This window comes from Apiospora marii (genome assembly GCF_038362585.1).
Source record: "Apiospora marii strain CBS 49790 chromosome Unknown utg000004l_segment0_segment1, whole genome shotgun sequence".
NCBI classification, from domain to species: Eukaryota; Fungi; Ascomycota; class Sordariomycetes; order Amphisphaeriales; family Apiosporaceae; genus Apiospora; species Apiospora marii.
Window position 1 is genome coordinate 37911 of NW_027117376.1, and position 14997 is coordinate 52907.

At 53.0% G+C, this 14997-nt stretch overlaps 6 protein-coding genes across 6 annotated transcripts; 2 read left to right on the top strand and 4 right to left on the bottom strand.

Annotated features, from left to right (window-relative positions):
* Positions 1–166: 166 nt before the first annotated feature.
* On the bottom strand, positions 167–1330 carry PG985_007008 (elongation factor 1-beta; the record flags this gene model as incomplete). Its single annotated transcript, XM_066826777.1, has 4 exons — positions 167–396; positions 456–841; positions 1137–1186; positions 1301–1330. The coding sequence occupies 4 exons, from the start codon at positions 1328–1330 to the stop codon at positions 167–169; spliced, it is 696 nt and encodes a 231-aa protein (XP_066684452.1).
* A 746-nt stretch (positions 1331–2076) lies between these two features.
* Positions 2077–4512, top strand: PG985_007009 (ATPase; the record flags this gene model as incomplete). Its single annotated transcript, XM_066826778.1, has 1 exon — positions 2077–4512. One exon carries the CDS (start codon positions 2077–2079, stop codon positions 4510–4512), a length of 2436 nt encoding a protein of 811 aa, XP_066684453.1.
* A 1142-nt stretch (positions 4513–5654) lies between these two features.
* PG985_007010 (uncharacterized protein) lies at positions 5655–6008 on the bottom strand (the record flags this gene model as incomplete). Its single annotated transcript, XM_066826779.1, has 1 exon — positions 5655–6008. The coding sequence occupies one exon, from the start codon at positions 6006–6008 to the stop codon at positions 5655–5657; it is 354 nt and encodes a 117-aa protein (XP_066684454.1).
* A 960-nt stretch (positions 6009–6968) lies between these two features.
* On the bottom strand, positions 6969–7238 carry PG985_007011 (uncharacterized protein; the record flags this gene model as incomplete). Its single annotated transcript, XM_066826780.1, has 1 exon — positions 6969–7238. One exon carries the CDS (start codon positions 7236–7238, stop codon positions 6969–6971), a length of 270 nt encoding a protein of 89 aa, XP_066684455.1.
* Positions 7239–8532: 1294 nt separating this feature from the next.
* On the bottom strand, positions 8533–11488 carry PG985_007012 (uncharacterized protein; the record flags this gene model as incomplete). Its single annotated transcript, XM_066826781.1, has 2 exons — positions 8533–10541; positions 10657–11488. The coding sequence occupies 2 exons, from the start codon at positions 11486–11488 to the stop codon at positions 8533–8535; spliced, it is 2841 nt and encodes a 946-aa protein (XP_066684456.1).
* A 1954-nt stretch (positions 11489–13442) lies between these two features.
* On the top strand, positions 13443–14873 carry PG985_007013 (uncharacterized protein; the record flags this gene model as incomplete). The annotated part of the gene is made up of 1 exon (XM_066826782.1): positions 13443–14873. One exon carries the CDS (start codon positions 13443–13445, stop codon positions 14871–14873), a length of 1431 nt encoding a protein of 476 aa, XP_066684457.1.
* Between the last annotated feature and the right edge of the window lie 124 nt (positions 14874–14997).

Consider the following 14997-nt stretch of genomic DNA (forward strand, 5'->3'; position numbering starts at 1 on the left):
AATATCTCGCATGCGTCCGTCTTTGGGACGTGCGAGATAGACCCAATCCATCGTTCCGTACCTCCCATCATGATCATCAAAGTTTTCATTATGTCTCTAAGTCATTCATCATGCCAGGAGTGAAATACCATCATGCCCCAACACCCATTGCTACCCAAGAGAAAGCTTACAGCTTCTGCATGGCAGCAATATCGGTGGACTGCACGTAGTCCTCGAACTCTTGGATCTCCTCCTCAAGCTCGGTCGTGGACACCTTCTCGTCCTCAATGACCAGGTTGATCTGGAGCTTCTTGATACCGAAGCCGACGGGGACCAGCTTGGATCCACCCCAGACCAGACCGTCCTTCTCGATGCCTCGAACGGCGGCCTCCAGAGCAGCCATGTCGGTCTCATCGTCTACATACAGCGTTAGTGTCAGTCCGTTCTTTCTTCAAAAGGGGTGGGATTCCACATACCCCAAGGCTTGACATCCATGGTCACGATGGACTTGGCAGCGACCTTAGGCTTGGCGGCCTTCTTCTCCCGGTAGGCGGCGAGACGCTCCTCACGGATGCGGACGGTCTCTGGGTCTTCCTCCTCCTCGTCGCTGCCGAACAGGTCGACATCATCATCATCCTCCTCCTCGGCCTTCTCGGCGGCCTTGGCGGGGTTCACGACGAGGTCGGACTCCTCAGGGCCGTAGGCAGTGTAGGGCTTGGAGGCATCACCGGACAGAGTGGCGAACTCGTCCTCGAAGGTGGCGATGTGCTTGTACCAGCGAGCAGCGTTGGGGTACTTGGTGGCATCAGGAGCCTCCTTCAGGGCCTTGAAGGTGGCAACGTCGGCCTGCGAGGGGGTGTAGCTTTGAGACAGGTTAGTGTCGCTCTACCTCGCAAGTGGATCGGCTTTGTAAAAAGAAAATAAAGCTTAAGGAAGGAATCAGAGCTGCACAAAGTGCATTGTATCTGTCGCCATGCGCAGGGTCTTAAGCTGCTCGGAAACACGGACCAATTGTTCTCATCATGTAAAGGAAGGGTTTTTGGTTGCAAGGGTGATATGCGCCAGGCTTGGGTCGTGATTTTCGCACTCGCGTCCACCACGTTCCCTCGCCTCCAAAAAAGAATAATTCGTGTGCTCGTAACTGGAGGATGACTTACCCAACGATGTAAGATCGGGTCTGCACCCAGCTGTTCAGCGTGGCGAGGCCCTGATAGTAGAGTCAGTTTCTCTCTCTCTGTATGTCTCTTGCGGCTGGGCAGATTGACTGCTCTCCTCCCCATCAAGATGAGGGGAGAAGAGTAGAAAGTGACTTGCGACGTACAGCATCAGTAAGAAGGTCGAGGAAACCCATTTTGACTTTGGTGTGGTGGTAGAGAAGGGAAAATCACGAGTGGAAGAAAAAGAAGCTCGTGAGAGGGGGTATCAGAAAAAGGTGAAGAAGAGACGTGGGAGGGAAGAAGTATCAAATAGTCGGTTGGGCAGAAGGGACCAAAGAGAGAGAGAATGGAAGTTTTTCCTATGGCGGGGTCAATTCAGAGGATTTTTCTTTTGGGTAGGGGAAAATGGGCACTTGGACCCTCAAGGTGGAGCCTCAGCCAAATTGCCATGGTATTAGCCAATAATGTGCACCAGCCACCCGCTTAACCACATGTATCACCTTTCTCGTATGCACCTTGGGCGGCGAGTTAGGCCTCATGCTGGATGCCTTGGGTCATCCTCACCTGGTCCTTAGCGGGCATGCAGCCCCGAGCCCCTCACTCCTCCTCCTATGTATGCACCTTAGCTTTAGCCTCTTGGGCCTGGTTCTGGGGGGTTCCCTCTCGGCTGAGTAACCCCGATAAGATAAGGCCCAAAAAAGTCTAGACTCCCGCCTACGCTTAGAATGACGGCACCCGATTTCTGGAAGCAGCTCGAATAAGCTATCGCCAAGGCGACACCGGAATATGTATATGAGCTTTGCCTAGGTCTTCAGAACATGCCGGTTGGATTTTGATGTTTCTCTGGTTTTAGATTTACGGGACATTTGGAGACAAATCCCTCATCCATGAATCATTGATATCCATTCATTTGCATTTGTACTCTATCTTACTCTGAACCATGTTGGCGCGGAGACAGGTCCTCGCTTCCTCGAGGCGGGTTTTGGATGCTTCGCCTCGGGGGATCGCCCGCCTAAGTTCACAACCTTCCATATACTCTAGAGCTGCGCTCGTGGCGTCAGCAAGAATTGTGCCGCAGCCAATCCTGTCCCATACAACAACACGAAATTATGCCAATGGCCGACCACATCCACCGGGTGGTACTCACCGTATGAACCTCGGGGGCGAACCCGAAAAGCCGGCTTTGGAGCAATACGGAATTGATCTTACAGCAAAGGCCAAGGACGGCAAGTTGGATCCTGTGATTGGTCGAGATTCGGAAATACAACGGACAATTCAAATTCTCTCGCGCCGGACCAAGAACAACCCAGTGCTAATCGGCAATGCGGGTACCGGCAAGACGGCCGTCTTAGAAGGCTTAGCTCTGCGCATAGCACGGGGAGATGTCCCGGAAAGCATTAAAAACAAGAGAGTGATATCACTGGACTTGGGCTCGCTTATTGCTGGCGCCAAGTTTCGCGGCGACTTTGAGGAGCGTCTGAAGAAGGTCCTGTCCGAAGTCGAGCAAGCCAACGGGGAGGTCATTCTCTTCATCGATGAACTGCACATCCTTCTTGGCCTAGGAAAGGCCGAGGGTTCTATCGATGCTTCCAACCTGCTCAAGCCTGCCTTGTCGAGGGGTGAACTGCAGTGCTGTGGCGCCACCACTCTGGCCGAATATCGACTCATCGAAAAGGATGTCGCACTAGCCAGACGCTTCCAGCCAATCCTAGTAAACGAACCAACCGTCGAGGATACCATCAGTATTCTCCGGGGTATTAAAGACAAGTACGAAGTCCACCATGGTGTCCGAATCACCGATGGTGCTCTCGTGGCCGCGGCCACATACTCAAACCGATACATCACTGATCGCTTTCTGCCGGACAAAGCTATTGATTTGATGGATGAAGCAGCTTCCTCTCTTCGTCTTCAACAAGAGAGTAAGCCCGAGGATATTATGCGCCTTGATCAGAAAATCATGACTATCCAGATCGAACTTGAGAGTCTCCGGAAAGAGAAGGATGTTGCAAGCCGCGAGCGTCGGGAGAAGCTCGAGGCTGACCTCAAGAAGTTCCAGGATGAGGAACGAGTATTGAGCGAGAGGTGGGAGAAGGAACGGGGCGAGATCGATTCTCTAAAGCAAGTACAGGCAGATCTGGACAAGGCCAGAATCGAACTGGAGCAGGCCCAACGGGAAGGCAACTTTGGCCGTGCATCAGAGCTGAGGTTTGGGGTCATTCCCAACCTGGAAGAGAAACTCCCGAAAGAAGGCGAGGAGCCGCCTGCTACACCCGGCAGCGATACGCTGATCCATGACTCCGTGACTGCGGATGACATAGCGAATGTGGTTTCGCGAGTGACCGGCATCCCCGTCACCAAACTCACCTCTGGACACATCGAAAAGCTCGTGCATATGGAGGACGCCCTGCGCGAATCCGTCCGTGGCCAAGACGAAGCGCTCAAGGCGGTGGCGGACGCGGTGCGTATGCAACGAGCTGGCCTTAGCGGCGACAACCGACCTCTTGCATCCTTCTTTTTCCTGGGCCCAACTGGTGTCGGAAAAACAGAGCTTTGCAAGAAGCTCGCCAATTTCCTCTTTTCCACCGAGCAAGCGGTTGTGCGGTTCGATATGAGCGAGTTCCAAGAAAAGCATACAATTTCGAGGCTGATTGGAGCACCCTCCGGCTATGTTGGGTATGACGATGCTGGTCAACTCACAGAAGCCGTGCGAAGGAAGCCGTACGCCGTGCTCTTGTTCGACGAGTTTGAAAAGGCGCACCGGGATATCTCGGCCCTGCTTTTGCAGGTGCTCGATGAGGGTTACCTGACTGATGCGCAAGGCCACAAGGTCGATTTCAGGAACACCATCATTGTTCTTACGTCAAATCTCGGGGCCGATATCCTGGTCGGGGCCAATCCTGACTTCCCATACAAGGAAACACCCACAGGTGAAGTCGATCCAGATGTGCGCAAAGCTGTCCTCGACGTTGTCGGTGCCACTTATCCTCCTGAGTTCCTCAACCGAATCGACTCTTTCATTGTATTCAAGCGTCTTGCACTGGGGGCGCTCAGGGACATCGTGGATATCCGTCTGAAAGAGCTTCAAGGTCGCCTTGATGATCGCCGTATCACGCTGAGTGTTGATGGCAAGGTACGAGATTGGCTTGCTGAGAGAGGCTACGATCCCAAGTTCGGTGCCAGGCCACTCAACCGCCTTATCACCACGGAGATTGGCAATGGTCTAGCAGACAAGATTATCAGGGGACAACTGAAGCGAGGGGAGACTGCTACTGTCCGCATCAAAGAAGACAACAGCGGGCTGGAAATCCATGCAGAGGAGTCCGCAGAGAAGCCCGTAGAAAAGCCTGCAGAGAAGTCCGCGGGAAGCTCTCAGTAAACAGCCAATCGCTCTGGCAACTGCATCAATTGTATTCTACAGTGCGGGAATCTGGCGTTAACGGGTTCAAACGAAGAAATGACATGTAAAAATACGGACAGAATTGGAGTTCTTGGTATTGGTTTTGGTAAAGAGCGGATAGTCAAAGGGACAATGGAGTATACAGCTCACGTCATGTACATATTAAACGGCTCACGCTACTCACCATGTTGTAAATAGCACACTGCTCAATGAAAATGTAGCACTGCCTACAGTACAGACAACCAAAGTCTGCCCACCGGCCTGTCCATCTTTTAGGATGCAGCTTATGCCCCGTTAATACAACACAACGTATCACTCAAGTCAACGAAATGGGCTTCAGGCATAGTGTATTGTCCTACCAAGAAACCTGATCTTAAGAGGTCGGAATAGTCCCTATCTCTTTTGGTGACGAAAATCGCAAGGAGTCGTGTATTCTCCCAGAGATAGAGCCATTGATCATTCTTTTTATGCCGCTTCGTTTGGTCCGGTCACGGACCCTGAATTACCCCTAACCGGGCCGCTATGTCGACGTAGCCATTTGTCGACCAAGAATTCGCTGTTACGGGTTCCACGAGACCCTAGAAGACAATGACATAGCGTGTATGCCATGTCGCTAGAATCTAAAGATGAAAGTCGCTGGAGTAGAAAGAAATCAATCGCTGGTGAAGGAAACATGCCTTACTGTACAGGTGGTGTAAATATGTGCCTGACTAGATGGACCTGGGACGACGTCGTGGTGTGCCGTGAGTTGGGTTGTAATGATCATCTCGGTCGTTGGATCCTCTCTGTCCTTTGGACACTGTAGTAGTCTCTCCGTATTGTGGCTTATGCCCCTTAGCTAGGAGGTTGTCGATGGCCCGTCCATGAGTTGGGCGCCTGTATAGCTTTGGTCCTGAAGAGGATGAGGCGAGGGTCTCGATATACCCGCCCCCTGGCTCTTACAGCATGCATCGGAAACGTGCTGCGACGTTGGAGCATTGTAAGCACGCCGTTATAAGATTTGTATGAAGAGAGTAGCCGAGCTGCTTATCACCCGGCGTCCCGGGGAATGAAGAGCAAAAGAAGTTCAACCTGATGATGTTACGTTCCCCACAGGCACACACGGGAGGCCCCGTCCGCACCTAGTCATCGAAACCTTCAACGAAAGCACAGTAGCAGCAGCAATCGGGATCAAAGTCGTCACGCTCGTCGCTGGAGTCGTACGGCATGTGTTCTTCTTCATCCTCGTTGTTGGCAACCGAGTCATCATCGCTTTCGCTGTCTTGCACCACGTCGTTGTTGTTGACGTTGATGTGAGCCAGCTTACGGTCGAGGCCGTGGCGTCGGCGGGCCCGGCGCTTCTTGCGTATTTTACGGATCTGGGTCTGCTCCCATTTGGTGAGCAGGTCGAGCTTGACGGGCGGAAGACCATTGGGGAGAGATCCGTGGGTGGCACCGCCGCCCACGGATGAAGAGACTTTGCTGGGGCATGCCATGGCAGCTGTGGGGATGGAAGTCTTGTAAGAGCTGGGCTCTATCAGAGTCAAAGCTATAGGCAGTTGTTTACCTCCGATGGAGAAGATGGGTTGCTGATAGTCAAATACCAAATAGAAGTATTGCCTTTGTCGACGATACTGCTCTGGTTGTATGGGGAGAGGATGTTCGCGTACAGAGACAGGTATCACGCGGCGATGGGGGAAGGAGAGAAATATGAATCTCGGAGACGAGATTGGAAAGATATATATATGAGCTGCGGGCTCGATTGTTCTCGGGACAATCAGTGTTTACTTCTGGCTACTGATCTCAATAATCGACTGCCTACGAAGCTTAAGATTATGATACCTATTCAATTGCAGGAGTCTATTGACCAAGATAACCTAATTTCTGGCGAACAATCACAGTGAAACTTGATTGGAAGCGTATCAGCGCCTCCGATTGTCAAAAAGTAGTCCTGTATTCTGATAAGGGGTAAAGGGGGTTAATAGGGGCTTACTCACCGGTGAGACAATTCTGTTGATATTGAATATAACATCGAACCCGCATACAGCAAGGATAAGACCATATAGTCTCAAAAGACTCTCTACTAAACACGAAATATGCAATGAAGTAAAGGTTACCCAAAAGCTGAATATGAATTATGGCGAGATGGCTTGTATAACTCTAGGTCGCCAATAAACACAAGGAGCACAGGGGTACGTTTTACAGTGTTGAAGCGAACTTGACTTGTCATTGCTCAAGACTAACTACCATAATACTCACCGCTTCTTGTCACTTAGTACATACCGTGTCTCTTCCATGATCTCTCAACGTGTCTCGTTGCTAGTAGCCAGAGCCTTAGGGCTCTCTTCGTTCTCCATGAGGCTCTGCTGGCGACCTCATGGTCGCCAGTTACCAACACTGGTTCTCAGACACCCGGGCACAATCAATTGGGAAGATTACTCTTTGAATTACTCGGGTTATCCTCCCAAATCATCCCAGTCAAGGTACTCGTCGTCGTCCTGCTGGGAGTCCTGCTGGGAGGTAGTGTCGTCGTCATTGTCGTCAGGCGCTTCCAAGGATGACTGCAACTCACCATGAGTCCCAAATATCTCGTATTTGCGGTCGTGTGCTTCCTTCCGGCGTGCTCTGCGATGCTTTTTCGTCTCTGCCCTCTGCTTATCGGCTTGCTTTTCGCTTGGATCTTGGTTGATTGGTGGTAATCCACCGCCGAATCTGGATTGGTTCATGGTGACTGTCTCAGGGGAATATCTCTTGGCTGAGTTTAGGGTCTGCTTGTCGTTGTGCTCCTCCTGCATGGAAAGTAGAGTGTAGGAATGGGGTGAAGATGTAGACTTGTGGTTGAGGTGATTTGTATTTTTTATCTGCTAGTCGTTAAAGAAGGCCGCGACATTACTTTAAATATCAGTTTATATAATCTTTGTTTTTATATTATATAAATATATTATATTAACAATCCTATTAGAACAAAGAACGTGTGTCGAATACTGCGCTCTATCGAAACATTGCCTTTCGGATAGGTATAAAGCCGAATAGAATACGCTACAGCTTCATTTTCAATGGCGCCCCTCACCTCACCTCCTTCATCAGGCTGTCCGTGGTTTCCCGCTTCACATCCATCTCATATACCATTTCTTAACTTTACTCAGTCTAAGTTGTTCCTCAGTGTAAGCTCAGTAGGATTTGTAGATGCTGCCCTGTGGCTACCCTGTAGCTTACCCTGTCAGAAGCCCAATCTCCTGGATAGGTTGGCTGCTGCTGATCAGATCATGTGGCACGCCCGGGGCTTCGAAAACAGGTCGTGAGTCACGCTTCCGTACGGGAGGGAGTATACCGCATTGCCCGACGTCAGCCCCTACAGAAGGATATGAAATTCCAGCATGAAAATCAGGCCCAAATAATATGAACGTACGGTAGGCAGTTGGTTCAGTCAGGCACTCAGCCAGCTACTCCACTTGTGGCCGTTTTGAAGATTGTCGAGTAACTATCACAACACATCCTCTTGGAGTACACATTCATTTTGTAGCCTTGAAGTATGTGACAGGGCGGCTGGCGACCAAAGTTGTCGCAGTTTCTAGCCGATGGAAGTGATTCATTTGCTACTCTCACGAGGAGATGAGGGCAATTAGTGGCAAGGCAGCACCAAAAGGTTCTGCTCAAGCAAAGCATGTCACGAGCTTGACGTGTAGAGAAATATCAAATCCGAGGAATCTTACAGCACATTGTATACACGTCTATATACGATAAGATGATATGTATGACCCAAGCTATTCAACACATTCGACACTTAACATCACCTCCAGTGCGCCGCTACGCCCCCTGTCTCCATTTAATCCCAATACACGATTGCCTCAACACCTGCCGGCCTGTTAGAGCAACCCAGCTCACTCTGATTCCTATATACCAAGGGCGTAGCCCGTCATGTTCCATCAACAATCATAAACCATACTAACCAAAGAAAAGATATAAAGTAAACCCTGGCAGACCTGTGCCACATTGTACGCAGTATCCAGCGCTCTTGCTCTACTGTTTTCTTTGGGGGACAAGAGCGATGTGGATAGGCTGCTTCTGGGGCTTGGGCTTCATAGCGTAGCCGTTCAGGATCCTCCAGGCGGCGCCTCGCTGGCGCCCCTCCTCAATGACGGCGTGCACGCCGTCCAGGCACTGGCCCGCCTCGCGGATCTCGGCCGTCTCGAGCAGGCGGCCCTCGCAGACCACCTTCTCCATCTCGCAGCGCAGGAGCCAGCGCTCCCAGGCCCAGCTGCCAGCGAGGCCCGTCATGGAGGCAATGTTCTCGGTGCTTCCCTGGACCTGGGCCTCGAGCTGCAGCTTGATCTCGCAGCCGAAGCTGTCGCGGACAATGCTGTGGTCGACGGGCTGCTTCTGGCCCATCGGCAGGCACATCCACCCGCGGCGGATATCCTTGTAGCCCGCGCGCTGCAGGCGGCTGAGGAACAGCTTTGTCGGGTTGGGGTCGTAGCCCAGGGTCTTCAGGGCAAAGCCGAACTCGACCGACTTGGCCAGACCCAGGGGACCGGTATTGACAATGTCCGAGTCGAGCACGGAGAACTCGAGGTAGCCGCCAGGCTTGAGCACGCGCATGGCTTCCTGGAGGCAGGTCTCCCACTCATCCTCGCCGTTCTCGCCAACAAACTTGAGAATTGAATGCAGTTCACGGGCCGATATGAGGTCGAAGTAGTTATCAGGGAAAGGAAGCTTGGCAAGGCGCTGTACAGCGACCTGGCGGTGGTTGGGCGGGCCTCGGATGTTGGAGTTGGAAAGCTGGCGGATAGCCTTTGTCGTTGTTGTGTAGACCTTGGCGCTGGGGTACATGAACGCGCAGTGCCAACCCCAGTCGCAAGCTGCTTGGCCGCCAAGGTCCAGGATTCTGGCACGCTCCGAGGGGCCAGCCATGCGGGAGAGGCGGGCCAGGCGCTTCGAGAGCGGTGCACAGAATAGGCGTCCACCGTTGAGGGCCTTGAAGGCGTTGACGTGCCAGTTGGCGGCGGCCATCTGGCTAAGGGCCTCCGCCTCCTTCTCACGCTTCAATTTCTCAAGATCATCTTCAATAATGTCATCACCGCGGGCAACGTTGGCGCTCATGCGCTTCTTGGCGGACTGAGGCAAGACAGATAGTTGATACTTGCCTAATAACTGGTTGCGATGCTCCTCACGCAACGAGAGGCGTTGGGCCTGCAAGTACTCATACCGTGGCAGGCGGTGTACAAAAGAGTCTTGCTGACGGCTACGGATGATGATTCCTTGGAAGGCGCGGTAGTAAGCAGACTCTTGGCGAGAAATCTTGGAGGGCAAAGACTTGGGAATGTCGGCTTTGGACACGATCTCCGAGAACCGAACAGCCTTTTTCTTGTGGGAGGCCTCGGGAGAAGGTTCGGACTCGGGGAACTTGGCCTTCAAGGGTGTTGTTACCTGAAGACGCTCGGTTGCAGGCTCTACTGCATCTCTGGCATCGCTCTTTTCTTCCAGCTGAACACCCTTCATGTAGGCTTTCTGGGCCATGAGCCATAGTTCGGTTCTGTCCAAGTTGGAAAGTGCCTCCTCTTGTTGCTTCCTGGCGTACTCCGGGTCGTAGACGGTAACGATCTCTGTCGCATCGCCTTCGTGGGGAGACACCGGCTCCGCAGCTGTGGCCGAAGAGGCTGACGGGTTTCTGCGTCCAGGAACGCGGCGAGCAGTAAGGAGCCCATCGGAGTTGTTGCCTCTAGCTTCAACAACATGCTCGAGGATTACAGGCCTTGCCGTTGGGATGCCATCGGACAAAGTTGCTCGCACCTCAACAACTTGTTCAATTGGTGCGGATGGTGCTTGGCTGTCCGAGAAGCGTTGGGGGCGCGGAGGGGGTGGCGGCAGAGCGCGAGAGAAGAACTGCGGCATCGCAGGCATTGGTGGCGCAGGCTGGTCATTCCACGGGCATCGGTAAAATTGCTCGGCGGTGGTCGAGGTAGGTGGTGCGTTGTCATCAGGAGTCTCGGATGACATATGCCATGCTGTTCGGCTACGGGGGGTGAGACCTGAAAAGAAACCGCCAGGCGACGGGATCTCGAGTGTTGTCAGGTTATTTAATGATTGTTGCTGCTCCGTGGAGAGCCTCAGAGAAGGGCGCCGTTGCAGGGGAGGAGAACAGACGCGGTGTCTGTTGCTCCATCTCCCGTGCGGGCTCCTCCGGGATTTCGATGACTTGTTCATTTTGGTATTCCTCCTCCGCCAGATCGGAGCCCCCGGACAAAGCACGTAGAGTTGCGAGGGCACCAGGCTGTAATTGAACTCCAGTCCAGTCCGTGCTTGTAGCTTCACCAGCGCCAATAATTGGAGTGGGCGGTGCGGATATGGCAGCCATCTGCTCGGAGCTTAAGCTTCCATCTAGAGATGGTGGCGCCGAGCCTGCAGGGACATCACGAGCCTGATGTGACTGCAGGAAGGAGATGACAGCCGGTGACATCTCCACCTTTGCGGGCGGCGTCGGTGGCACAGGTGACAAAAGCTTCTTGAATTCTGGCCTACCCGAATAGGGTTCGGCATTCTGCTCTTGTGATGCCGGGATTGTCAACTTGGGCAGGACCCTATGAGATGCCGGCACGGGGGCAGCTCGCCTCGACGAAGTATTGCGAACGCTGCTCTGGCGCTTCATCGAGGACCTCCTGGACGGCATCCTCTGGATCCCTTCGTCGTCCGAAACGTCGTAGATGTCGTCAAACTCGGTGACGTCCGTCGACGTGCTGATCCGGTTCCAAGGGTTCGTCGACGAGGAGGGAGAGTTGGAGGAGTCGTCCACCGAGTTTGTCGAGGGCGATGACGGCAGTATGGGAGCCGATAGGAAATGGAATCCTCGAGGAGTAGGAAAGTGATCACTCCTTGGTGATAGCCACTGAACTATCTTGTCGCTGGACGACTGTGCTTGGATCTTGTGGTCATCTCGCACAGGCTGGGAGGCCCGTGGCAGCTCGGACTCCTCCTCCATTATAGTATTAAGCGACCTCCCCGGCCTTCGACCCTGCGAAGGGGAGGGGGGTGTGTAGGTGGTAGATGGTAAGAGAACTAAGTCGGGCATTTTTTAATATAGAACCGATATGCAGGTGAGATACCAAGAAAAAGCCGTTTATATCGGGAACCCGATGTAACACGGGGAAGACGGCCGGCGTCGGTGAAAATAGACGATCAGCAAAAGAAATCGACCAAACGACAGGAATGCCTCGGTCAACGAGGCGAATGCTAGGAAATGCGGCAACCTCTTTTTGGAAGCTTGAGAGAAGAGAAGAGGACGAAAAGAAAACGAGGCCTACACGGCACCTGGAAAGCGTTAGTTTTTATGAAAATGTGCTTTTCAGTCGAGCGGTTAGTTCGCGCCATGAAGCTGCCAGCAAGCGGGACGCGGGCGCTTCCCGTCCACGGCCAGCACTTCACAGAGGACGTGCCAGGCACGCTGCCGCTTGCAGCACCCCTCCATCTCGAAGCAAGTTCGGCCAGACAGATGCGTCCACAAGCCCTTCTGGGCCGTAAGATGTGGGTTGCATGCCCAAAGTAGCATTGTGGTCGCGCCGGTCGACGTCAGTCCCCAGATAAGAAGAGTCAAGAAGGTGATGGCAGCATCAATGCTACCTCCAATGGAGAGAGCACACTGGTCAGCACATCAGTGGTTTAATTTTAGAACGCATGCAGAGACCGGCCAATTAACGGGCTGGCGCGCGCGAAAGGAGCAACCCCAAGGCCGACTATTGGATCACTGGAATGCTGCTGCAGAAATTCGGGCCAATGGTTGAGGCCGGGAAACCTGCTGGCGCTTAGCACCCACTTTTGATCCATTGGCTATCCGGCCTCGGTTTCTGCACTTCTGCCAGTCCTCGTCGATATCACCCCGGGAAAGCGATCAATGCAGGAAACAAACAAAACGCCAAAGCGCTCAGACGGTAGGCGATACCTTCCCAACACGATGGCACGCAAGGTCGGCAACTTTACCGATTCCGATTTCCGTTGAAATTGGTTCGACCGTTTCTCGGGATAGGGCAGTTGGGAGATGGATGGGCAATTCAACCCTACCTCGATCCTCCGTGTAAGCACATGCAATTCATCTCGGAGGATTTGGGCATTAAAATCTAGTGTAAGGTAAGCCGTACTGCAAAACCTCCTGCAATTGTCGTATGCACCATCATGATCAAAACTGCCTACTTTGCCAAAAGCGTACCTATGTAATCTTGTTGGATGCTACCTCACCAACAGCTGCTCTAAGCTCTGGGTTGTATTCAAGACGCATTCCTACTCAGATACAGAAATGATAAGTCAAGTATGTCGCAGTGCGTGTCAGCATACCGTTCGAGCAGGCCAACACACATGTGCATATTTCCCCGGGCGCACACGAGGGGGCATAGTGTTTATTAGGTTCTTGGTTCGGCAAGACGACGGCCTGCATGTCATGTCGGAAGAGATGGCGGACTTCGTCCTAGCGTCCTAGCGTCCTAGCGTCCTAGCGTCCTAGCGTCCTAGCGTCCTAGCGTCCTAGCGTCCTAGCGTCCTAGCGTCCTAGCGTCCTAGCGTCATGTACGCCACAATCCTGGGAAAACCTAATCCAGACCCATAGGCATGGCTGTGGCTTGCTTCACTACCATCATACCCAGTCAACAATTGCCAACTCGAGTTTGTCTCGCAACAAGGAGTCATCTGCCTGAAAGCATCTCGTCCTACGAAAACATTCCTGGCTTTCATTGAAAGCTCCGGATCATGACATGACAAAAAGTGTGCGATTTGTTTGATCTTGCGATAACCGGTTTGGGGGTTCACTTACTCCAAGCATTCCCCAAGCTCAGTGGACCTCTCAGTCTGGGGTTTTCGGACTTTAATTCTTGTTTTTCCCCTATTGCCTGGCTTGCTGCTCCATTGACAGCTGACAGACTATGGACGGGGCCAGCACTTATTATTAGATGGCGCAACCTGAGGACGTCGAGATCCTGGTCCATATCAATGCACCCAGCCGAAATGCCGATGATGTACGGTACCGGGCTCTTACTTCCGCCTATCTAGCATTTCAGCCTTGCACCTCTCCCAGTGCCGGCGAATTATCGGAGTCGCCAGAAACACACAAGTCGGTCGCGCATGTCCAAGATGGGACAAGCATCTTCCAGCCGACAAGCCAAGGCGTTTCGACTCAAGAGTTCTTTCCCTCTTTGAGATCGCCCCAGGCATCATTTGACAGTGTGATCGACAATGCAAATTCGCCCAATGCATTGCTACATGTGCATAGAATAGGGGCTCAGGGGGGTACACCGCGAACTCCTCAACGGACTATTCTTTCACAGGCGTCATGGCAGACACCACCGAGCGTTGTCCAGGACTCGCATCCTGATGGCAATGTAACTACATTATTCGCCTCGCCAACCAGAGTCTTAGAGCACTACCTCCAGCAATTCCCTAGCTCATCGGAGGCATCAACTTCCCAGAGAAGTTCACCGGGGAGCAGCTCGCATATATACCCAGCAAACCCCGACAACAACAAGTCTCCGTCAGGACATCGGTCGTCTGTACAGCACGATGTGAGCCACAATGTGCGAACCATCCCTTGCACTCCTGGGAATGGTGTTCTGCCGGCTCCATCCACAGAGCTTGGGAATGAGGTTCAGTCAGGCCTGGTGCAACCTCCTCGGAAGCCTGTTCAGGTGATACAAAAGGGAACAGCGTTGGTTCTTTCACGCCTTGATATGGAATCGGATTCGGTTATCCAGGGAGTGGGCATAACACAGGCTGCAAGAGCCGACTCGGAACCACCACGAAGCAAGCGACAGCGCCAGACCCAAAGCACTGATAGCCCCCAAGGGATGCTCCGAACTTCGAGTGATATCGGGCCACAAAGGATGCCGCAATCGACGGACCAAGGTCGGCCTATCACCTTCGCCACCCAGAACGGCTACACCTATGAAAGCCTGGAACTCTACGCCCCTGAGCCTCCGACTAACGATGCACATTTGGAGCCCGATGATCTGATCACCGACGGATTAAGCAAATTGGGGACGGCACTGCAAATCCCCAAGCGTTTCCGCCCGGAGCAGCAGAGTCGGGTCCTACGGCCGTTCGAGCGAGGCTATTGGAGTCTAGACTGCTCCGACTGGACGCCAGAGCTTCGTTCTGAGGCCTGGGTGTTTCTGGCCAATTACGTCGGCGGGGGCGTCGCGGGATGGGGCATCTGGTGTCGGCGCGACGCCGACTTCAACACGCTCAAGGTGTATTGCTGGGGCCACGTCGTCGCCCACATCTTCCTGGTGCTATACTTGGCGAGCCGGCGCAAGATACTGTACACAGGCGCGACCTGGACCGATGGCGATAGCAAAGTCGTCATCGTGATGGGCAAACGATCTTGAAAAGCCACCCGAGGGAAACGCCTGTAGATATCTCCACAAGGATGGCGCAATGGTTGGGATATGACTACTTCTATTAAGCATATGATTTCTGCATAAGAAGCGCGTGGGACAAGCATGGCGAATC